The sequence below is a fragment of the Heptranchias perlo genome, chromosome 45 (genome assembly GCF_035084215.1).
Source record: "Heptranchias perlo isolate sHepPer1 chromosome 45, sHepPer1.hap1, whole genome shotgun sequence".
In the NCBI taxonomy this organism is placed as follows: Eukaryota; Metazoa; Chordata; class Chondrichthyes; order Hexanchiformes; family Hexanchidae; genus Heptranchias; species Heptranchias perlo.
In genome coordinates, this window is record NC_090369.1 from 2,434,549 (window position 1) to 2,456,353 (window position 21,805).

The 21,805-nt window shown below is 50.0% G+C and overlaps 1 protein-coding gene across 2 annotated transcripts in view; it reads left to right on the forward strand.

Annotated features, from left to right (window-relative positions):
* Positions 1-21,805, forward strand: part of irak1 (interleukin-1 receptor-associated kinase 1) — a 65,219-nt gene that overhangs the window by 37,298 nt on the left and 6,116 nt on the right. For both annotated transcript variants that reach the window (XM_067976189.1, XM_067976188.1), the window contains 10 exons: positions 2,640-2,819; positions 3,387-3,496; positions 5,040-5,228; positions 6,108-6,172; positions 6,285-6,399; positions 8,049-8,164; positions 9,553-9,757; positions 11,282-11,350; positions 13,486-13,701; positions 17,486-18,269. In XM_067976189.1, coding sequence (XP_067832290.1) covers positions 2,672-2,819; positions 3,387-3,496; positions 5,040-5,228; positions 6,108-6,172; positions 6,285-6,399; positions 8,049-8,164; positions 9,553-9,757; positions 11,282-11,350; positions 13,486-13,701; positions 17,486-18,269 — 2,017 coding nt within the window. In that variant the 5' untranslated portion in view covers positions 2,640-2,671. The remainder of the gene's footprint in view (positions 1-2,639; positions 2,820-3,386; positions 3,497-5,039; positions 5,229-6,107; positions 6,173-6,284; positions 6,400-8,048; positions 8,165-9,552; positions 9,758-11,281; positions 11,351-13,485; positions 13,702-17,485; positions 18,270-21,805) is intronic.

Consider the following 21,805-nt stretch of genomic DNA (forward strand, 5'->3'; position numbering starts at 1 on the left):
ATTTGGGGACATATCATGGGGTGTTCAGAACACTTTGATTTGAAATGGCAGATCCGTGCAGATATCTGTTTAGGCAAGGATCTATCTGGACTGGTAGCAAACTGCGGCAGAGTAACGTCAGAAGACACTGCTTTACCCGGTGGGTGCCTGCAGCTGCCTAAGAAAACAAGCACGGGCGCCACAGATGCAGCCTCGCCTAGCCAGAGGAGGTGCATCTTGGGGCAATCTAAACACACTGCAGGATGTTTGAATTCCCGCCATTTTGTAGAAGTGGTCGTTGGACCTATCAGAGCTGCTTCGCTCAGTGGAGAAAGTCCAGGGATCATTGGGTGCTGCCGTAGGTGGGTGGGGGTGGGAGAAGGGGGACTGTGGGGTGTCTCTGGATGGATGAATTAAGATGGACCTCATCCCGTAATTATCTTGTGGGCAGCAGGTGATCAGGACTTTTGGCTAGGATAGCAGAGGCAAAAACATCTGGAATCGGTGGTGCTTGGAGTGGGGGGGGACCTGTAGCTTCTTTCTCAAGGGTGAGCTAGCATGGGTCAAATGGCCGTCCGTGTCTGTACTTCTGTTTCGATAAATGTCGTACTGGTTGAAATGGCACGGAGAGAGTTAATGCAGAAATTTCCAAGATTGTGTCATGCTGGTTTTTACTAATAACATTCTATTTTAGTGCACGCTGCAGAACATTTATTTAAAAAGAAACCATGCTTGTGTGAACTAGGGGTAGTCCCTCTCCCACTCAGAATTGCAAGAGAGCTCTGCCATCCATGCAGAACCCAACACAAAAAGCCTATATTTAGAAGCCGTGATTCTAGCCGGGGGCAGCTTGTGGAACTTCTCTCCCCCGTCGTGAAATGCATACGTCCAAACTCTGCAGCCTGCAGCTCCTCAAGTTGCAGACCGTCTCAGAAATCAGGGATTGAAAACACTAACCTGTTCTTTGGGAGGAGGGCGGGGTGAGGGAGGAAGAAACACATAATTTTCCTTTCCTGGGCCATCCTGAGTAGGAAGGGAGAGGGAGGTTGGGAGCAAGTTCTGTTACTCCAGCCCATAGCTAGTCTATAGAAGTCTGCTGCCCATAAACGATTGGTGGGCTGGAGGGTTTAACTAGCACCCCCCCTGTCCCCCCCCCCCCCCCCCCCTTCCTTTTCTCCGTTGACCTGAAAGCATTGGCCCTTGGTGTGGAGTTTCACAATCACCTTCAGATATCTCGCCAATCTTCATGAGTGAGTCTCGACAGTTACTGTTGGCAGGCTATTTGACTGTGGGGGTTGTCACAACTGAGCCCGATCCAGCGCAGACGTGCATTTTCCAGCAGGAGTCGGATATTCACAGAGCCTCACTGCTGCAAAGTTGATTCAGTGGACTCCAGTGACAGGAGACAACGACAACTTGCATTTATATAGTGCCTTTAACGTAGTAAAATGTCCCAAGGCCAGAATTTGATTGAGGTGGGGGGGGGGGCGGTGGGGAGGGGCAGGGGTGGAGGTGAGAAGAACTGGCTTGGGAGGAAGGGAAAAGAACTGTTTCCCAATTTTACATCTAGGACAAAACAAGTTGTTAGTTCAGTGATGTGCAGAGTTAACGGGAGCCGAGTGGGAAGAATCCCAGTCTGCCCCTGTGCGTCACTTCAGTGAGGTAGTCTGGCTGGTCAATTGTCTGCTGTCCTGGAATTGAGGTCTGGCCTGGTTCAGATATTCGATCACCAGGTCTGCCGTGAAGAAACGACTGTTCAAATATCCCAAGCGTGTCATCTTTGGAGCCTTTTCCATCTTGGAGACTTCATTTACCATATTTTCCCCTCTTCTGTGGCTCAATATTTGCCGTGGCTCAGTGGTAGCACTGTCGCCTTGTAGTCAGAAGGTTGAGGGCATCGCACCAGAGACTTGAGCACCAAATCCAAGCTGACACTCCATTGCAGTACTGAGGGAATGCTGCACTGTCTGAGGTGCCATCCTTCAGATGATACATTAAACCGAGGCCCTGTCTGCCCTCTCAGGTGGATGTGGAAGACCCCACAGCCACTATCGGAAGAGGAGCAAGGGAGTTCTCCACAGTGTTCTGGCCAATACTAATCCCTCAATCAACTTCACTAAAACAGATGATCTGGTTATTTATCATATTGTTATTTGTGGGATCTTGCTGTGCGCAAATTAGCTGCCGCGTTTCCTACATTACAACAGTGACTACACTCCAAAATGTACTTCATTGGCCTTAAAGCGCTTTGGGCTGTACTGAGGCACTATGAAAATGCTTGTATTTTTTTTTCTTTTCTTCCCTCTCCCTCCCCAGCCAGGTGGGTGACCTCTAGATTGTCATCAGACAGTCGAGCATGGATTTGAGCCATCGCTACGCAGACAACAGGTGCCAGGATCAGCACATTGCGTTGCGCTGCTCATAATAAGGTTTAATCTGCTGGGCACAATGGGATTCACTCACTAAATGAATCGTCCTGCTGCAGAACCTGTACTTAGCCTCTCGAGGGAGGTATAGGAAGGGAGCGACCCATGTGGGCAGTATTACAGGGTGTCTGGCTCCCCTGCTGCCCCGCACTGAGGGGAATGAAAATAGACTATGACTAAATGTGGCTGTGCTTGCTTAAATAATGTGTGTGCTTTCTGTACACTGTGCTCCAGGGAGGCCTCCAGTCTATGCTCCGCCACCCAACATGGCGCCTTTCAGGATGAATCCATACATTTACTCGCAACCTGCGGTGCCCTTGCCAGCACCCAGCCCGTCGTTCACCTGGTCAAACTCTGGGAAAAGCAGCAACGGCAAGCCAAGCGAGCAGGAAACGGTGGCCGTTGACTCTCCACGTAAGCAGAGAACATGAAGGAAAACATGCGCGGCGATTGTGTTTTTAAAAACAAAAGATGTGCTTTCCTGAAGGCTCCGTCGGTAAACTCACCGCACGGTGTGCTACTGAGCCAAACAGACCAGGAAGGTCCTGGGTTTTATCCCTGATCTCGGTGATGGTGGTAGCGGGGAGGGCACCATGATATGGACTTAGCAACCTTGTGCTGAAGAGGGGAAAATTAGCCTGGAGTGCTTCTCCTGATCACTATCCACTAGGTTCACACTTGAACATTTGGGCAAGGTACTTGGGCTGAGTGGCCCATGTGGAACTAGTACCCAGCACGAGCAAGCACCTTCATGACCAATGAGCTGTGCCATGGAGAGGTGGATGACTGATTAATTTCTCCCTCCCACCTCCAAATAGGGCCTCTGCCTGCTTTTTACCAGGGGAGTGGTACTTGTGTATTTAGGGAAGGGTGGTTGCAGCAAGTCATGGAGGGCTAAGCAATATGGAGATGAAAATACTGCACAACTGACCTTTTCATAACTATCTTTTTATTTCCTTCCCTTTCTTTCCTCGACTTCAGAGCCTCAAATTATGTTACCACGCCCGCCCACTCCTCCAGACAGCATGTTTACAGATCATGGCAACTCGGCAATAAAGTTGAGCTCCAGTAGCGTGGCCAGTTTAAGCAAGGTAATTATAACTTTTTTACTTTAAAGAAAAAAAAAGTCTCTGGAGAATGATATACCTTCATACAGCAAATATTTTGTCTTCTACATCTTCTGTGCCTCCCCTCGATGGCTCATTGGGAAGATGCACTGCACATTGTGCAACTGAGCTGTGCCAACCAGGAAGGACCCTGGTCCCATCCCTGATCTCAGCCAGGGTTGGGGGGGGGGGGGCTACGATTGGCTGCGGCGTTGGGGGAGCCCTCCCTTTCCCGATCACTATTCAGCGATCCACGTGCGCGTGGACTCCTGGCGAGGACAGGATTGAGCTCGACTGTGATGCCCCCATGATTGAATAGCCCGCCAGCATGGGCTCTGTAGAATGGTCAATTGAGTGAGGTCCTACAGGGCATCAGTGCCTTCAGAAGAGATGGGGAATGTGTTGGAAGGTATAGAAGCACACTGGCAGTGAGAAAGTGTTTAAATAGCTCTCCTGTGTGAAGGGCCGACCCATGTCTAAACCCTGGTTAGAACGCACCTGGAGTACTGTGAGCAGTTCTGGGCAGCGCACCTTCGGAAGGACATATTGGCCTTGGAGGGAGTGCAGCGTAGGTTTACTAGAATGATACCCAGACTTCAAGGGTTAAGTTACGAGGAGAGATTACACAAATTGGGGTTGTATTCTCTAGAGTTTAGAAGGTTAAGGGGTGATCTGATCGAAGTTTATAAGATATTAAGGGGAACGGATAGGGTGGATAGAGAGAAACTATTTCCGCTGGTTGGGGATTCTAGGAGTAGGGGGCACAGTCTAAAAATTAGAGCTAGATCTTTCAGGAGCGAGATTAGAAAACATTTCTACACACAAAGGGTGGTAGAAGTTTGGAACTCCCTTCCGCAAACAGCAATTGATACTAGCTCAATTGCTAAATTTAAATCTGAGATTGATAGCTTTTTGCCAACCAAAGGTATTAAGGGATATGGGCCAAAGGCAGGTATATGGAGTTAGATCACAGATCAGCCATGATCTTATCAAATGGCGGAGCAGGCACGAGGGGCTGAATGGCCTACTCCTGTGTTCCTATGTTCCTATATAAGCCCTGCAGCAAGGAGCTGCCAACTTCTACTTTTAACATTTTAATTTGAAATCTATCCATCCATTCGTTCGTCAATCTGTATTAATTAGTATCCATCCATCACTTTTTAAAAAAAAATCTAGGGCGCACTTCCTGGCTGTCAGGTTTCCCTGCAGCAGTCAACTTTCTGTGTATAAAGAATCGAAGACACTCTCTAGGAACACTAAATACCCGAGTCAGAATATCTGCTGCCTCCTAATTGTCTTCTGTATGAACTCACCCAGTGTTTACTTAACAGAAATCATACCGTGTAGCCTTAAAGGGCCACATCCCTACACTTCGTGCAGCAGAATAATGCATTGTGTGTTATGTGGCATGTTCCTGTCCGTATTAAACAGCACATCCTCTGAGTTGCCTTGACCCTTGTCTGGAGAGATTTGCTAGGACATGTATATAATATGTACATTTCCTTTTTTATTTTTTTTTCTCTCTCAGGCTCCCGCTATACCCTGTCCAGTGTCCTCGGCGTCCATGGAGAAGTACCTGTTTTACTGGCCACTGCAAGAACTCAAAAAGGGCACGGGCAATTTCGCAGAGAAGCAGAAGATTGGCGAAGGGGGTTTTGGCTGTGTTTACCGTGCGTTGATGCGTCACACGAAGTATGCTGTTAAAAGGCTGAAAGAGGTAAGCAACTATTTGCTGTTTACCGATTTTTCTGTTGCGGGTGAATTTTGTTGGGTTGCTCTTTATATAGGAATTTTCAATGTTGACAATCAGTTATACTGGGAATTCCCTATGTAAACAGGTTTTGGTCACGCTGTAGTTGTAGGCTATGGCCACTGGGTGATGTTTCCCCTCCCCCCCCCCCCCCCCCCCCCCCCAGATATCGCTTGTTACAATTTTTGGTTGTGGTTTTTCAGTCAACATTGAAAATTTCTATGTAATCAGTTATAATGGGAATTCCTTATGTAAACAGGTTCTGGTCATGCTGTAGTTGTAGACTGTGGCCATTGGGTGGCTTTGTAGTTCCCCGTACCACTGTATTCTCTGAGCCACGTGATCAATGTGGCAGGAGATCTACTAGTAATAAAAGACCAAAGATAGGAAAGGTTAGATTAGGTAGAAAAATAAACCAGAGAGAAAATAAAAATTGGACTGAGATGAAGGGGAACAAGCAGCGAAGTTGTGACCGGGCAAGCTGAATAATTGTTTAAAATGGTTGTTAAAATAGTATATATTTTGTTCTAAGATTTAATACAATAATAAAGCAACTCTGAGATTTGAGGATCTTTGTTATTTCAATAATGTTTATTTTATCCTTGCTGTACGTGTGCTTGAAAACCAAACTATTTGTCAAGGAGACTAGTTCTGTGCACCTGTTAGCAGCATAAGTGTTCAGCAAACCCAAGTGAAAATGTTGAGATCATTCTTACCGTTGGGAGTGCGATAACAGTGGGGCTATAGGTTGCTGTGTTAATTGGGCCTATCTGGCCCATATCCATTGCACCGTGGAAGTCTAGTGCTAGCTGAAGTATTTTTTTCTCTCTTCTCCCCTCTAAATAGGATTCTGATTTGGACTGGAAGACCGTGAGGGGGAGTTTTCACACTGAGCTGGAGAAGCTTTACCAGTGAGTGATAATTTGCAAAGTGCTCTTCTGCTGTTTTATTTTTTTCTCTTGTGTTGCTTAAACCTGGACGCTGGTTTCCGGGGTTGACCCTCTTGCTTTCTCTGTTGTTGAGGTACCGACACCCGAACATCGTGGATTTGGCTGGTTGTTGTGTGGAGGACGGTGTACACTGTCTGGTGTACATGTACATGCCAAACGGCTCCCTGGAGGACCGGCTACAGTGTCAGGTACCTAGTGTGCAAATTCTCCAGTTTCCTTGTGTGCAGGGTGCAATAATTCTCCCCCACCCCTCCTAATGTTGATTCCTGCTTGAGGTGTACTTTATGTTGAAAGTGTTGCCTTGACGGCTGGTGAGTTTATCCGGTGTGTAGTGGTAGAGTTGGCTGTTCTCAGCCGGGGTGGAGGTGGGAATTGGGGCACCTCCAATTGGCCTCGGCACCCATTTGGTTAGGGAGAAGGTAAGCTAGGGTCCCTGCTGCTGATCATCGTCCGGTTACCCCAGCTGGAAAGTCCGCGTGTGTGGATTGGCGGGCGGCGGCGACAGGATCAGATTTGGTTGCGATGCTTTCCTTGGTCGAATTGCATTGCCAGCACTCACTGCCTGGGCTCATCAGTGAAGAATGGCTGCTTGGGCCAGGGGGCGGAGAGCTGCTGGACCCTTGTGCAATTTTGCCACAGTGATGAGTCAGCAGAGGAGGGGAGAAAAGTGATGAGGTAACGGAGGGGAGGGGTGTCCCCGCCCGTAGTTGCTTCAAGTCCCATCTTCCATATGTGAGCCAGACAGTGAAGTTTAGCGGGCTGTTTGACTATGGAGGCGTCACGGCCGAGCTCAACATTGTCCTCACCCAGACACCCACAACCTTTCCACTGGATAGCAATCGGGGGGGAGCAGGGATGCCCAGCATGAACACCCCTCGCTTTAAAACCGAGCTCCCCTGCAGTGGTAAAGTGTCTGCATTGAAGCTGTACAGAGAGGAAGGTCCTAGTTCAGTCCCCAATCTGTGCCAAGCCGGCTGATCTGCGTGGTGGCAGCGATAGGCTTGCAGCTGTTGGACTTGCTCCCCCCCCCCCCCCCCCACTGGTGTAGAGGGGCGAATCATCCAGGATTTCTGCTCCTGACTGATCCCCGCTGGGAAGCGGTCAGATCTGTGGGCGTCCTGTAAGGACAGCATCGGGGCTCGGTTACGATGTCCTCTGCAGTCGAGTGACCTGGGGGGACGCCCTCTTAACCATCACTTGGGCACGGGGTTGGAGGGCACCTGATGCCCTTGCATTTGTACCCCAGCAAGGAATCGATACCTTCAGGAGCGGAAGGGAGGAAGTTGGCGAGAGAAAAGTTTTTTATTTTTTTTAAAAAAAAGCATACAACTTTGTTCACGCGGATTGAGGTCAAGTCCGGAGATGCCTCCTTTTAGACGGTTCAAAACTACAGAGCAGTCTAGTGGAGTCCACGTCACTGATCCATTGTATCTGATTTTCAGAGGATGCTCAGTTGTGGCAGTGCTAGACTTCCTGCAGTTGGAAGCAGCACTCCTGGAATAGGGAGAGGAAAAGCTGCCAGTGGCTGTCCAGTAATCCTGACTGGTCTGTGCAGCTCAGACGCTGAGACTACTTTTTAGGAGTCTCTAAACTCTTCTGCCTTGCTTCTATCTCTGCCACACCTTCAAAACCTACTTCACCGACTACCCCTTTGGTCACCCCCTCCCTTATCTCTGCTCTCCAATTCCTGCGTTTCCCCCCCCCCCCCCCCCTGCCACACCCCTCCATTATGCACCTTGGAACGTTTTTGTACGTTAAGCTTGCGGGTTGTTGAAGAAAAGAATTACGATTCCTCACTGCCTTTTTTGTTTCCCCTTCTCTTCCTTCCATCTTGCAGAACAGCACCCCCCCGCTTTCGTGGCTGAGGCGTCTCAACGTGGCGCTGGGAGCTGCCCGCGCGATAAGTTTCCTGCATTCCAGCAACCCCAGCTTAATACACGGAGACGTGAAGAGGTAATAGGCCGTGCGAGCTCTGGCGGAGTCGGATCACATCCCGAAGCATTAACCTGCCTTTCTCCATTTTAGATGCTGGCTGACCTGCTGTCCCAGGTTTTTCTGCGTGGTGTTTTTTTTTTGCTTTCGAATCTGTGGTTTGTTAGGATGGCGAATACACCTGGAGAGCTGTGGGAGCAGATTTTCACCTTATCACCTGTTAAGAAATCCGCCCGATTTTCATCTCCATTTCCGGCTGGTGTGGTACTGAGCCACACAGACCAGAAAGATCCCCCCCCAGGTTAAACCTCCAGCCTGGGCCGAGTGAGTTGATGCCGGCCAGGGCGGTGATACAATTGGCCGCAGTCCACCCTAGTTTGGGGAGGGGGAAGAATCAGCAGAGTCCCGGCTCCTTATCGCAATCCAGTCGATCCTGCTGGAGAGTGCAGGTGCTTGTGGATGTTGAACGCCACAGATTTAAAATTCTCATCCTCGTGTTCAGATCCCTCCGTGGACTCACCCCTCCCTATCTCTGTAACGTTCTCCAGCCCGCCAATTCTCTCAGAACTCTGCTTTCCTCCAACTCTGGCCTCTTGTCCACCCCCAACTCCCTTCACCCCACCATTGGCGGCTATGCTTTCAGCTGTCTAAGCTCTGGAATTCCCTCCCTGAACCTCTTTGCCACTCCACCTCTCTCTCCTCCTTTAAGACCCTCCTTAAAACCTACCTGTTTAACTAAGCTTTTGGTCACCTTGAACATCCACTCCCTCCACCAACCGGCGCACCATGGCTGCAGTGTATACCATCTACAAGATGCACTGCAGCAACTCGTCAAGGCCCCTTTAACAGCACTTCCCAAACCAGCGACCTCCACCGCCTAGAAGGACAAGGACAGCAGGCGCGTGGGAACACCATCACCTCCAAGTTCCCCTCCACGTTACACAACATCCAGACTCGGACATATATCGGCCGTTCCTTCATCGTCACTGGGTCAAAACCTGAACTCCCTATCTAACAGCACTGTGGGAGAACCTTCACCACACGGACTGCAGTGGTTCAAGAAGGCAGCTCACCACTTCCTTCTCAAGGGCAGCTATGGATGGTCAATAAATGCCGGCCTTGTCAGCGACACCCACATCCCGAGAATGCATTTAAAAAAAAGATTAGACTTACTGGGATGAAATTACACTCTGTGATGGCCGTACTGAATGCAATACTGAGTTTTGATAAAATCTCACTGTGCACTATTTTAAACCTTTTGTTTAAGCAAACAGGTTTATGAATGCGTCAAAATAATAAGAGGGCTTCTGCATGTGCCCAGTAACAAGTATTGTTGAGAGAGTTCGATCTCCTTCATTACTGGCCCTCACTTGACTCATTCTAAATGTTCCCTTTCCTCTACGTTCTAGTTCCAACATCCTCCTGGATGAGAATTTTGTTCCGAAGTTGGGGGATTTCGGATTGGCGCGTTTCAGCCGGTACTCGAACAACTCCGGTAAAAGCTGCACCGTGGCTCGGACACAGACGCTGCAGGGAACGCTGGCATACCTTCCCGACGAGTACATCATGAGCGGGCAGCTGGCTGTGGAACTGGACACCTACAGCTTCGGGGTGGTGAGTGCAGGTCTTTCTACCGCTGTACCTGCCCTGGGAGTGTTTGATGGGACAGTGTAGAGGGAGCTTTACTCTGTATCTAACCTGTGCTGTACCTGCCCTGGGAGTGTTTGATGGGACAGTGTAGAGGGAGCTTTACTCTGTATCTAACCCTGTACCTGCCCTGGGAGTGTTTGATGGGACAGTGTAGAGGGAGCTTTACTCTGTATCTAACCCTGTACCTGCCCTGGGAGTGTTTGATGGGACAGTGCAGAGGGAGCTTTACTCTGTATCTAACCCTGTACCTGCCCTGGGAGTGTTTGATGGGACAGTGTAGAGGGAGCTTTACTCTGTATCTAACCCTGTACCTGCCCTGGGAGTGTTTGATGGGACAGTGTAGAGGGAGCTTTACTCTGTATCTAACCCTGTACCTGCCCTGGGAGTGTTTGATGGGACAGTGCAGAGGGAGCTTTACTCTGTATCTAACCCGTGCTGTACCTGCCCTGGGAGTGTTTGACGGGACAGTGTAGAGGGAGCTTTACTCTGTATCTAACCTGTGCTGTACCTGCCCTGGGAGTGTTTGATGGGACAGTGTAGAGGGAGCTTTACTCTGTATCTAACCCTGTACCTGCCCTGGGAGTGTTTGATGGGACAGTGTAGAGGGAGCTTTACTCTGTATCTAACCCGTGCTGTACCTGCCCTGGGACTGTTTGATGTTGGTAGCCTGAGATACTTTCAAGTAAATGTAAATGTGGATTTAAACTTTGGATGTGACCTGCGAGGCTTCATGGTTCACACTTGAGGCTTGTGAAGGCAAGAAGTTCAGATTTAGACTGGAGATGTGCACGGGTCTTTGTTTCAATACTGTGAGGATACTAGAAGGATGAGGAGTGTGTGGATAGAATATTTTAAGTTTAGGAGGCACAAGTAAGGAGAGTTCCAAGGAGCACTGACCACAGTATCGATAAAATAGAGTGAGGCAAGAAGAGTTGTGATAGCCGTGATGGCTGGGGATAATACGGAGTTTAACATAAACAGCACGACAACAGGTGTCAGCTGTGGCTCAGTGGTAGTGCGCTCGACTCGGAGTAGAAGGCTGTGGGTTCAAGTCCCCCTCCAGAGACGTGAGCCCCATAATCCAAGCCGACACTCCCAGTGCAGTACTAAGGGAGCGCCGCACTGTCAGAGGTGCCGTCCTTCGGATGAGATGTTAAACCGAGGCCCCGTCTGTCTTCTGAGGTGGATGTAGAATATCCCATGGCCGTTATTTCAAAGAAGAACAGGGGAGTTCTCCACAGTGTCCTGGCCAGTATTTATCCTTCAGCCAAATCACCAAAACAGAATACCCGGTCATTATCTTATTGCTGTTTGTGGGAGCTTGCTGTGCCACGTTTCCCTACATTACAAGTACTTCACTGGCTGTAAAGCACTTTGGGATGTCCTGAGGTCATAAAAGGCGCTGTATAAATGCAAGTCTTTAACAGTGGTATTCCAGTGCGTTTAACTCCTTTCAATTAAACATTTTTCTTTCTCTTCTAATTTCAGGTTTTGTTGGAGATCCTAACTGGAAGGAAAGCCCTGGAAAATGAAGGGTCAGCAAGGTCCAAATACCTGGTGAGGTTCCTTTCTGGTATAAGCCGATTCTCCCGGCCTCCTCCCCCCTCCTGAGTTGGAAAGGGGCGAATGGGTGGCTGGACTGCTGTCCGTTCACATCACCATCCAGTTGTTGCGTGCTGCTGCAACTGGGTATGACGTTGGGGAGGTTATATATTTTTTTTTTAAAAACCAATTAATTGGGGGAGCTGGCTGGCCCAGTGGGTTAGACACTGGCCATTCACCTATGGTCTATGAACAGCTGCCCTCCGGGCAGTCTCCGTTTCTAGTGGGCATAGGCCTGCAGTACAACACTGGCCCTAATTGGCAGCGTCGCTCAAGACTGGTATGAGCAGGGGGTTGTTGTGAGAAATGTTGGGGGGAGGGTCACACAGGGGCTGCTGTTTTGAAGTTGGGGTTGAAACATGTTGTTGGGGCAGAATGGGAGAGGGGGGACACTTTTTAAGAACATAAGAAATAGGAGCAGGAGTAGGCCAATCGGCCCCTCGAGCCTACTCCGCCATTCAATAAGATCATGGCTGATCTGATCCTAACCTCAAATTTAAATTCATGTCCAATTTCCAGCCCGCTCCCCGTAACCCCTAATTCCCTTTACTTCTAGGAAACTGTCTATTTCTGTTTTAAATTTATTTAATGATGTAGCTTCCACAGCTTCCTGGGGCAGCAAATTCCACAGACCTACTACCCTGCAACTGGCTATGCCATACCTCACCTGGGAGTGGTTGATCTATGAGTGGCTGCCTGAAAAAGAAAATGTCCCATTCCTCAGTAACAACATCCTTCACCTTGATGAGCACAATTGCTGTGGGAAGGTGGAGTTGAGGTAGAAGATCAGCCGTGATCTTGATCGTGATTTTGAACACCTCTATCAAATCTCCTCGCAACCGTCTCTGTTCCAAGGAGAACAACCCCAGCTTCTCCAGTCTGTCCATGTAACTAAAGGCCCTCATCCCTGGAACCATTCTAGTAAATCTCTTCTGCACCCTCTCTAAGGCCTTCACAACCTTCCTAAAGTGCGGTGCCCAGAACTGGACACAATACTCCAGTTGTGGCCGAACCAGTGTTTTATAAAAGTTCTTCATGACTTCCTTGCTTTTGTACTCTGTGCCTCTATTTATAAAGCCCAGGATCCCGTATGCTTTTTTAACCCCTTTCTCAACCTGCCCTGCCACCTTGAACGATTTGTGCACATATACCCCCAGATCGCTCTGTTCCTGTACCCCTTTTAGAATTGTGCCCTTCAGTTTGTATTGCCTCTCCTCATTCTTTCAACCGAAATGTATCACCTCACATTTTTCTTTGTTAAATTTCATCTGCTACGTGTCCGCCCATTCCACCAGCCTGTCTATATCCTCTTGAAGCCTATCGCTATCCTCCTCACTGTTCACTGCACTTCCGAGTTTTGCGTCATCTGCAAATTTGGAAATTGTGCCCTGTACACCCAAGTTCAAGTCATTAATATATAACAAGAAAAGCAATGGTCCCAGTACCGACCCCTGGGGAACACCACTGTAAACCTCCCTCCAGTCCGAAAAACAACCGTTCACCACTTCTCTCTGTTTCCTGTTACTTAGCCAATTCTGTATCCATGCTGCTACTGCCCCTTTTGTTCCACGGGCTTCAATCTTGATGACAAGTCAATTAAGCGGCACTTTATCAAACTCCTTTTGAAAGTCCATATACACCACATCCATCGTATTGCCCTCATCTACACCCTCTCTGTTACCTCATCAAAAAGACTCAATCAAGCTGGTTAAACACGATTTGCCTTTAACAACTCCGTGCTGGCTTTCCCTAATCAATCCACACTTGTCCAAGTGACTGCTAATTCACATAAGTGGTTAGTTTCAGCTTAGCTTCAGATTTGATGCAATTGGGCGGGTTCTGGAGTAGCGTATGATGTGACACTAGGAGATCACGTGCAGCACCAGTTACCTGCAACCTTGTGACAATGTTTACACTTACGGGCGAGGGCCCCCTCAGGAGCTTTCGAGCTGCACCGTATTCCTTACGGTGCGCGGAGGATGCATATAGTTTGAAGAATGACCCTGTGCCCCTGCAAGATTTGTAATCTGTCTCTTGTGATGCACCTTAGTGATGTAAACCAACACTGTGGTTCTTGTCGTCGCAAACAGAAAGACGTCATTGTGGAGGAAGATGATGAAGATGACGAGAGCGAGAGGCGGTCGGCGTCGGGCGTCCTGCGAAATCAGTGCATTGCTGGTAGAATCTGCCAAAAACACTTGGACAGGAAGGCTGGTGGCTGCACAGCGCATGTCCCGGTGCAACTCTGCATGCTGGCCTGCGAGTGCCTCAACCATAAGAGGAAGAAGAGACCGAAAATGACAAAGGTAACTATCGATATTACACTTTTTAAAAAAAATCGAAATACCATTACTTTTTAAATGTTTACAAAGCTGACACCAGATCAGAGGTTATATCTATCAGGAAAGATTGAACAGGCTGGGGCGCTTTTCCCTGGAAAAGAGAAGGCTGAAGGGTGACCCGATCGCGGTCTTTAAAATTATGAAGGGGTTCGATAGGGTAGACGTAGAGAAGATGTTTCCAGTTGTGGGGGAGACCAAAACTGGAGGTCATAAATATAAGATAGTCACTAATAAATCCACTAGGGAATTCAGGAGAAATTTCTTTACCCAGGGAGTGGTGAGAATGTGGAACTCGCTCCCACAAGGAGTAGTTGAGGGGAATAACATAGATGCATTTAAGGGGAAGCTCGATAAACACATGAGGGAGAAAGGAATAGAAGGAAATGCTGATAGGGTTAGATGAAGTAGGATGTGAGGAGGCTCATGTGGAGCATAAACACTGGCATAGACCAGTTGGGTTGAATGGCCTGTTTCTGTGCTGTAAGTTCTATGTAAATAAAACCGGGCTTTCCTGATGCCTCAGTTGCAACACAGTGAATCCACACAGACGAAGCAGATCCTGGATTCGTACGACCAAACGAAAAACGCTGGACAGGGAAAAGACCAGCTGCTCCATCAAGCCTGTCCCATACTGTCGTGGTGCAACCTGAACACCATGACTCCCTCCCCACCCCCACCAGCCAGCCACACACACTCCTTAGAGAAGCGAAACAAAACCAGAGGGATAAATAAAACCCTAGGTTAGGGAAGGGAGGAATCTGGGAAATTCCTCTCCAAAACCCTGAAGGCAATCCAACAAATTCCAGGCGACACGTTGCACAATACCCCACCTACCTTTTGTATGATGTGATAGCAACCGCAGCTAACGACTGGTCTTGCATAACGCTACATTTATCGATCTGTTGGCCTCGTTTGAACACCGCACGATCCGGCAAGTTGTTCCAAAGGTCGATAACACTCTGTGAGAAGGAAAAACCCCCTGGCATCTAACCTGGTTCCATGTTCCTATCAATTGTAGACCTGTCTCCTGGTCCTCTCCAACCTATCTAATTCAAAGACCCCTCAGATAATGAAGCAGTCTGAGCCCGCATGCAGCAAGACCTGGACAACATCCAGGCTTGGGCTCATAAGTGGCAATTTGAATCTTCAATTAATCTTCAATTAAAGACCTCAATCAAGTCTCCTTGAAGTCTACACTTTTCTAGAGTTTTAAAAAAAAAAGCCCCTGTGCTCTCAGCCTATCGTAGCAACTAAGGGCCTTTAAACTGGGTATCCTCAGACCCTCCAGGGCGCCTCTCTTACCCACCATGTCAGGGGACCTAAACTGGATACAGCATTCTAGACCAGGCCTAACCAAGATGTTATACAAGGACTGTATTGTGTTTTTAGTTTTGTACTGGGTGGTTCCAGCAATGCAGGTCAGGTGAGAGTGACTGCCCTTGACATCAAGGCAGCATTTGACCGAGTGTGGCACCAAGGAGCCCTAGTAAAATTGAAGTCAGTGGGAATCAGGGGGAAAAATCCCCAGTGGCTGGAGTCATACCTAGCTCAAAGGAAGATGGTAGTGATTGTTAGAGGCCAATCATCTCGGCCCCAGGGCATTGCTGCAGGAGTTCCTCAGGGCAGTGTCCTAGGCCCAACCATCTTCAGCTGCTTCATCAATGACCTTCCCTCCATTATAAGGTCAGAAATGGGGATGTTCGCTGATGATTGCACAGTGTTCAGTTCCATTCGCAACCCCTCAGATAATGAAGCAGTCCGAGCCCGCATGCAGCAAGACCTGGACAACATCCAGGCTTGGGCTCATAAGTGGCAAGTAACATTCGTGCCAGACAAGTGCCAGGCAATGACCATCTGCAACATTGAGAGAGTCTAACCACCTCCCCTTGACATTCAACGACATTACCATCGACGAATCCCCCGCCATCAACATCCTGGGGGTCACCATTGACCAGAAACTTAACTGGACCAGCCACACAAATACTGTGGCTACAAGAGCAGGTCAGAGGCTGGGTATTCTGCGGCGAGTGACTCACCTCCTGACTCCCCAAAGCCTTTCCACAAGGCACAAGTCAGGAGTGTGATGGAATACTCTCCACTTGCCTGGATGAGTGCAGCTCCAACGACACTCAAGAAGCTCGACACCATCCAAGATAAAGCAGCCCGCTTGATTGGCACCCCATCCACCACCCTAAACATTCACTCCCTTCACCACCGGCGCACTGTGGCTGCAGTGTGTACCATCCACAGGATGCACTGCAGCAACTCGCCAAGGCTTCTTCGACGGTACCTCCCAAACCCGCGACCTCCCCCCCACCCCCCCATTACATTTCGACCTGCTGGGAATCTCTCTTTCTCATCTGAGGTCCTAACGCTCCACAAACCGTCGTATCACTTGTGAACTGTCTGGTTCCCCAACGCTTTTACGGCCGTTGATAAAGATTGTTGAAGAGCAACGGCCCCAACACCGATCCCTGCAGATATCGCAAGGCGCTCGACGTGCAGCAAATTACTTTGAAGTGCAGTGACCGATTTGTAGGTAAACGGGGCAGCCGTTCAGCACCTGAGCCACTGGAACAGGCAGTCAGCCCCTGGGTTTAACATCTCAGCTGAAGGCCGGCACCTCCGACAACGCATCACTCCCTCGGCATTTCTTTTCCTCGTCCTCCTCTTGACTCCTTACTGGGTTCCATCCCCACCTGTATTGAGTTGGCTGTTCCCCGCTGGCGGTGGCGGTAGGCGTGCTACAATTGGCGTCAGGGCCCCATGGCTGGAGAGGCCGTCGATCAGCCCGGCTTCCTGCATGTGATCACTATCCTGCGTTACAACAGTGACTACACTTCAAAATTACTTGACCGGCTGTAAAAACTTTGGGACGTCCTGAGGCCATGAAAATAGTCATAGAAATTAGAGGGTTTTTTTTTAATCCAATGACTCCACATCTGAGGATAGGATTGGGGGCTCGCTCTGATGTCACCTATGGTCGAATAGCCCGCCGACTGTCGTCGCCGAGGCTCGCAGGTGAAGAATAGCCACTTGGGACGAGATGGAGGAGACGGACGGGCACTTTGGGAACCCGTACCCCCCAGTAAGGGCGCTCTGGAGAAGAGGCGGGGGAGCGGCTGAGAATGGAGGAGGACGAGAAAAAAAACTCTGAGGGTGTGCCGCAGTATCTGAGGTGAGACGTTAACCTGAGGACCCGTCTGCCTGTTCCAGTGGTTCAGGCGCTGAGCATCTGCACCGTTTAACAGTCGGTGCACTTCAAAGTACAGCCCCCACCATTCGTAGCGGGCGAGTTGGCGTTAACGTGGTTTGCTCGCAATACGCAGGGAACGGTAAGAGCAAAAGGTAAGTGACCAACGTTATCTCCATTTAGCCACTGGCTGTTCTACTTGTTAGCCGTTGCATCCAGCATCTCATCACGAAGGTAATCGCACTTTAACGAGGAGCGAACGGCTGATTGAAGCCTGCTCGAAGACCCGACTTTGGCTGAAATCAGCACAGCCTTTTAAATGGGTAAGGACTTCCCAGGCACACTTAATACGTTATAAGTGGCACCTTTGTAATTAACTCCTATGGTAATGGGAAATGCTTAGTGCCGTTTTGCCCGATAGAGGCGACAGCCCGTGCTAAGCATGGATGGTTTAAGCGGTGAGGACTGTAATTCGTTGTACATCTATCGCTCGGATGTCCCAAAGTGCTTGAAGTTGCTGTGAGCAAGCACTCACCTTGCTTTCTCTCCCCACAGGTTTACGAGAAACTGGAAGAGTTGAGGAAGCTTCTGCAGGACTCAGCCTCCCAGGGACAACAGTCGCTTTCTGGCTTCTCAGTGAGTCGCAGGTCGGACCCTTCTTCCGTGGCGGAGCCGGTGGACGCACTAACGAACAGATTGCAGCGCAGTTCACTCAGCCCGGTGGAAAACACTTACAGGTTTGCCTCTCAGTCACCGGCCAGCGGAGAGTCCGCCTACTTACGGACCGACCCCAGACTGAGATACCCGCTGCAGGAGGAATCAAGCTATTTGGACTCGTCTTCCGGCTACTCGGACTCCCCGACTCCGCCCGGATCCGCCGACCCGCAGGGCTACTCCCGGCACAAGGCGCTGGAGATGGAGGAGCGGCGAGCAGCGAGCCCGTCTCTGTACGTCTCGCAATTCCCGCAGACCAAGCACGGACACGAAGCCACCTACGCCTCTTCCTCGTGGGACAAAGGCCGGACTAATCTCGCCAGCGGGACGGGCTCCGTTCCCTTCAGCAGCCTGTGCCAGCCGGTGGAAAGCGACGAGAGCTCGATGGACGACGGCGGCGGCGGCGGCAGCCTGTCCTCTCGGCGGGGTCTCGGCGACTGCTCTCCACGCAAGTCACCCGTCCTGGAATCTCCCCGTCGGTCACCGCGACTAGCCTGCGCCCGCCTGCCCCCACACACAGACTCCCCGCACCAGGCGCTGAGCAGCCTCCCCGGGTTACCCGGACCGCAAGCTCTCAGAGATTCTTGTGCAGCAAAGCCCTTGTCTCTATTGGACGACACTCAAGGTACGTGCAAATATAAAAAAAGTTTTCAAACCTTCTTTGGGCCAAAATAATGAACAGTGTGATTTGTATTGAAATTGAATGATGTAAATAAAGAGAGGCTTGCCTTTCTACCGTGCCTTTCACCACCTCAGGACGTCCCAAAGCGCTTTTCGGCCATTGAAGCATTTTTTTGATGTGTAGTCACTGTTGTAATGTTGGGAACGTGGCAGCTGATTTGTGCACGGCAAGATCCCACAGACAGCAATGTTCCACATTCATTAAATAAATTTAAAACAGAAATAGACAGTTTCCTAGAAGTAAAGGGAATTAGGGGTTACGGGGAGCGGGCAGGAAATTGGACATGAAGCTGAGTTCGGATCGGTCAAGGCCCTGTGGGTGGCGGAGCGGGCCCAGGGGCTGAGTGGCTGGGTCCTGCTCCTACTTCTTGTGTTCTTTAGATTTGAGGTTAGGATCAGATCAGCCATGTTCTTATTGAATGGCGGAGCAGGCTCGAGGGGCCGATTGGCCTACTCCTGCTCCTATTCCTTATGTTCTTATGTTCTTAACCACTCTCTTTACCCAGAGAGAGTGCTACCACATGGAGTGGTTGATGCGAATAGCAGAGATGCATTTAAGGGGAAGCCGGATAAACACATGAGGGAGAAAGGAATAGAAGGATATGGTGATAGGGTGAGATGAAGTAGGGAGGGAGGAGGCTCGTGTGGAGCATGAACACCGGCATTGACCAGTTGGGCTGAATGGCCTCATTTTTTGCTGTACATTCTATGTAGTTCTACGAGGTAATGACTAGATCATCTGTTTTTAATGATGTTGGTTGAGGGACAAATATTAGCCAGGACACCCGGAAGAGCTCCCCTGCTCTTCTTCCAGTTGTAAACAATTTTACAACACCAAATTATAGTCCAGCAATTATATTTTAAATTCACAAGCTTTCGGAGGCTTCCTCCTTCCTCAGGTGAACGATGTGAAAAACTTCTTCCAGTAGTAGCCATGTGACCTTTTATGTCCACCAGAGAGGGCCATCGGAGCCTCTGTTTAACGCCTCATCAGAAAGACTCCACCCCCGACAGTGCAGCGCTCCCTCAGTACTGCACCGAGCGTGTCAGCCTAGATTATGGGGCTCAAGTCTCTGGAGTGGGGGGGGGGGCTCGAACGCACAGCCTTCTGACTCAGAGGCGAGTGTGCTACCCACTGAGCCACGGCGGACACATCATCCCCCACCCCTGCCACTGCAAAGAATCACTGGCCCCCTACCCCTAAACAGCTGCTGATCAAAACCACTGGCCCGGGAACCCCCACTTACCCCCTGGCAGGATATTACTCACCTAGAATGTTTGTCCGGTCCGCTTTGTATGACCTGCGACGTCTGTTAAATAAAATATTGTCCAGCTGGTGAGTGAGACTCGATTTGACACCGACGACCCTGCATTTGGTCGACATTAGCATGTTAAACTCCTTTTTGTTCTCGGGCACCAAGCCTGAGACGTTGACTATTAACAGACCAGAACGTACATTTTTTCATAAGAGAACTTTTCCGGAACTCGTTCCTCCCAATATGCACATCGTAAACCTCCGACACTCCCTCTAACCTCCCTCTAGGCCTCTCTCTCGCACTCCTGGCTCTGAGCTCACCTGGGAACCCCTCTGCAGCCCTGGCGGCGCTTCTTGTGGTATTCCCACCGCCACGATGCGGAGCATGGCCCCGCTGCTCAGCTCCATCCCTGCTCGCCCGGGGCCCGAGCCGTCGCCGACAGCGAAGCCGACTCCCCGTGCGCGCAGAATTCTAGGTGTCGGCCCCTCTCGCCTGACGAACCGCCTCCACTACGTCTGTCCACGGGTGTCTGAATCGGTATTTGCCGACTGCATCTGCGTTGATGGGAATTCTTCCCCTCCCCCTATTCCTGTACAAGTCTCGCTGGGTAACGCACTTCCTGCCACTGGGGGAGCAGGCATTCAAGCTGTCTCCAGGACTGACCCTCTTTTGACCGTCTGCGTCACTGTAGTATTGACGTGCTGCTCTTTCCCCCTCCTCTCATAGGAACAGGAGGAGGCCATTCAGACCCTTGAGCCTGTTCCTTCATTCAATTAGATCATGGCTGATCTGTATCTTAACTCCATCTACCCGCCTTGGTTCCGTAACCCTTAATCCCCTTACCCAAAAAAAAATCTATCAGTCTCAGTTTTGAAATTTTCAATTGACCCCCAGCCTCAACAGCTTTTTGGGGGAGAGAGTTCCAGATTTCCACTCTCTTTTGTGTGAAGAAGTGCTTCCTGATATCACCCCTGAACGGCCTGGCTCTAATTTTAAGGTTATGCTCCCTCCCCCTGTTCTGGACTTTCCCACCAGAGGAAATAGTTTCTCTCTCTCCCTACCCTATCAGATCCTTTTAATTACCTTAAACACCTCGATCAGATCACCCATCAATTCTGTTCCTTCCTCTCCTGAATGCTCCGGTTGGGGTACAGTTCCTATGGGTGCTGACCGAACCACCCTCCTGTTTCCCCCACCCTCTTCACAATCCCTCGTGTGAGTGCCTGAAGCTATAGGGAGGGAACGAGGGAGGGAGGGAACGAGGGAGGGAGGGAACGAGGGAGGGAGGGAGGGAACAGGATTGGTCTTTGCTGCAATGCCCTAGAGTCAAATAACCCGACAATGTTCGTCGCCCATAAGCCAGCATGTGGCTACTTGCCTGAGGTTCCGGCAGTGGGGGGCAGGGAGATACGGCAGCCATGGAACTGTATCCCCCATCGAGAGAGGAGGGGGGGAGAAACATTGAGAAAGGGAAGTGTGGTGCTGAGTACAGGAGCCCTCGGCACAGACTTCCCCTCCCTCCAGGTTCAAACAACTAGGCTTTACTGTTGCTGTACCTCACCTGCCATCTGGTGGCTGAAACTCAGCGCTGCGCCAAATATAAATGAACAAAAGCAAAATACTGCGGATGCTGGGAATCTGAAATAAGAACAGAAAACGCTGGAAACACTCAGGCAGCGTCAGTGGAGAGTGAGAGGGAGGCACAGGGTTAACGCTTCCGGTCGATGACCATTCACCAGTTCTGATGAAAGGCCATCGACCCAGAACCTTAACCCCGTGTTTTTCTCTCGACAGATGCTGCCTGACCTGCTGAGAGTTTCCAGCATTTTCTGGTTTTATTTCGGTTTTCCAGCATCTGCGGTATTTTGCTTTTTTTTTGTGTTCAATAAATGGTGATTGGCTGTAATTGTGCAGATCAGTTAGAAGGTGCCCCGAGTTGGGGGGAGGGGTGAAAAAATTAGCCAGGGTGCTCGCTCCAGCAACACCTGCTGGAAAATGCTGGCACGCAGACTTCGGCTGAGGACAGGATTGGGCTTGGCTGTGATGCCCCTGTAGTCGAGTAGCGTGAATAATGGTTGAATAAGGTACAGGAGGGCTCTCGTCTATATCTCCTCTCGCCTGGCTCTCCTCTCGCCCGTCTCTTGCCTCGCTCTCTCTTTCCCTTCCCCACCCAGCGGGGTCATTGGATAGCAATTGGAGTGCGCCCACTATCAGCCCAGTTGAG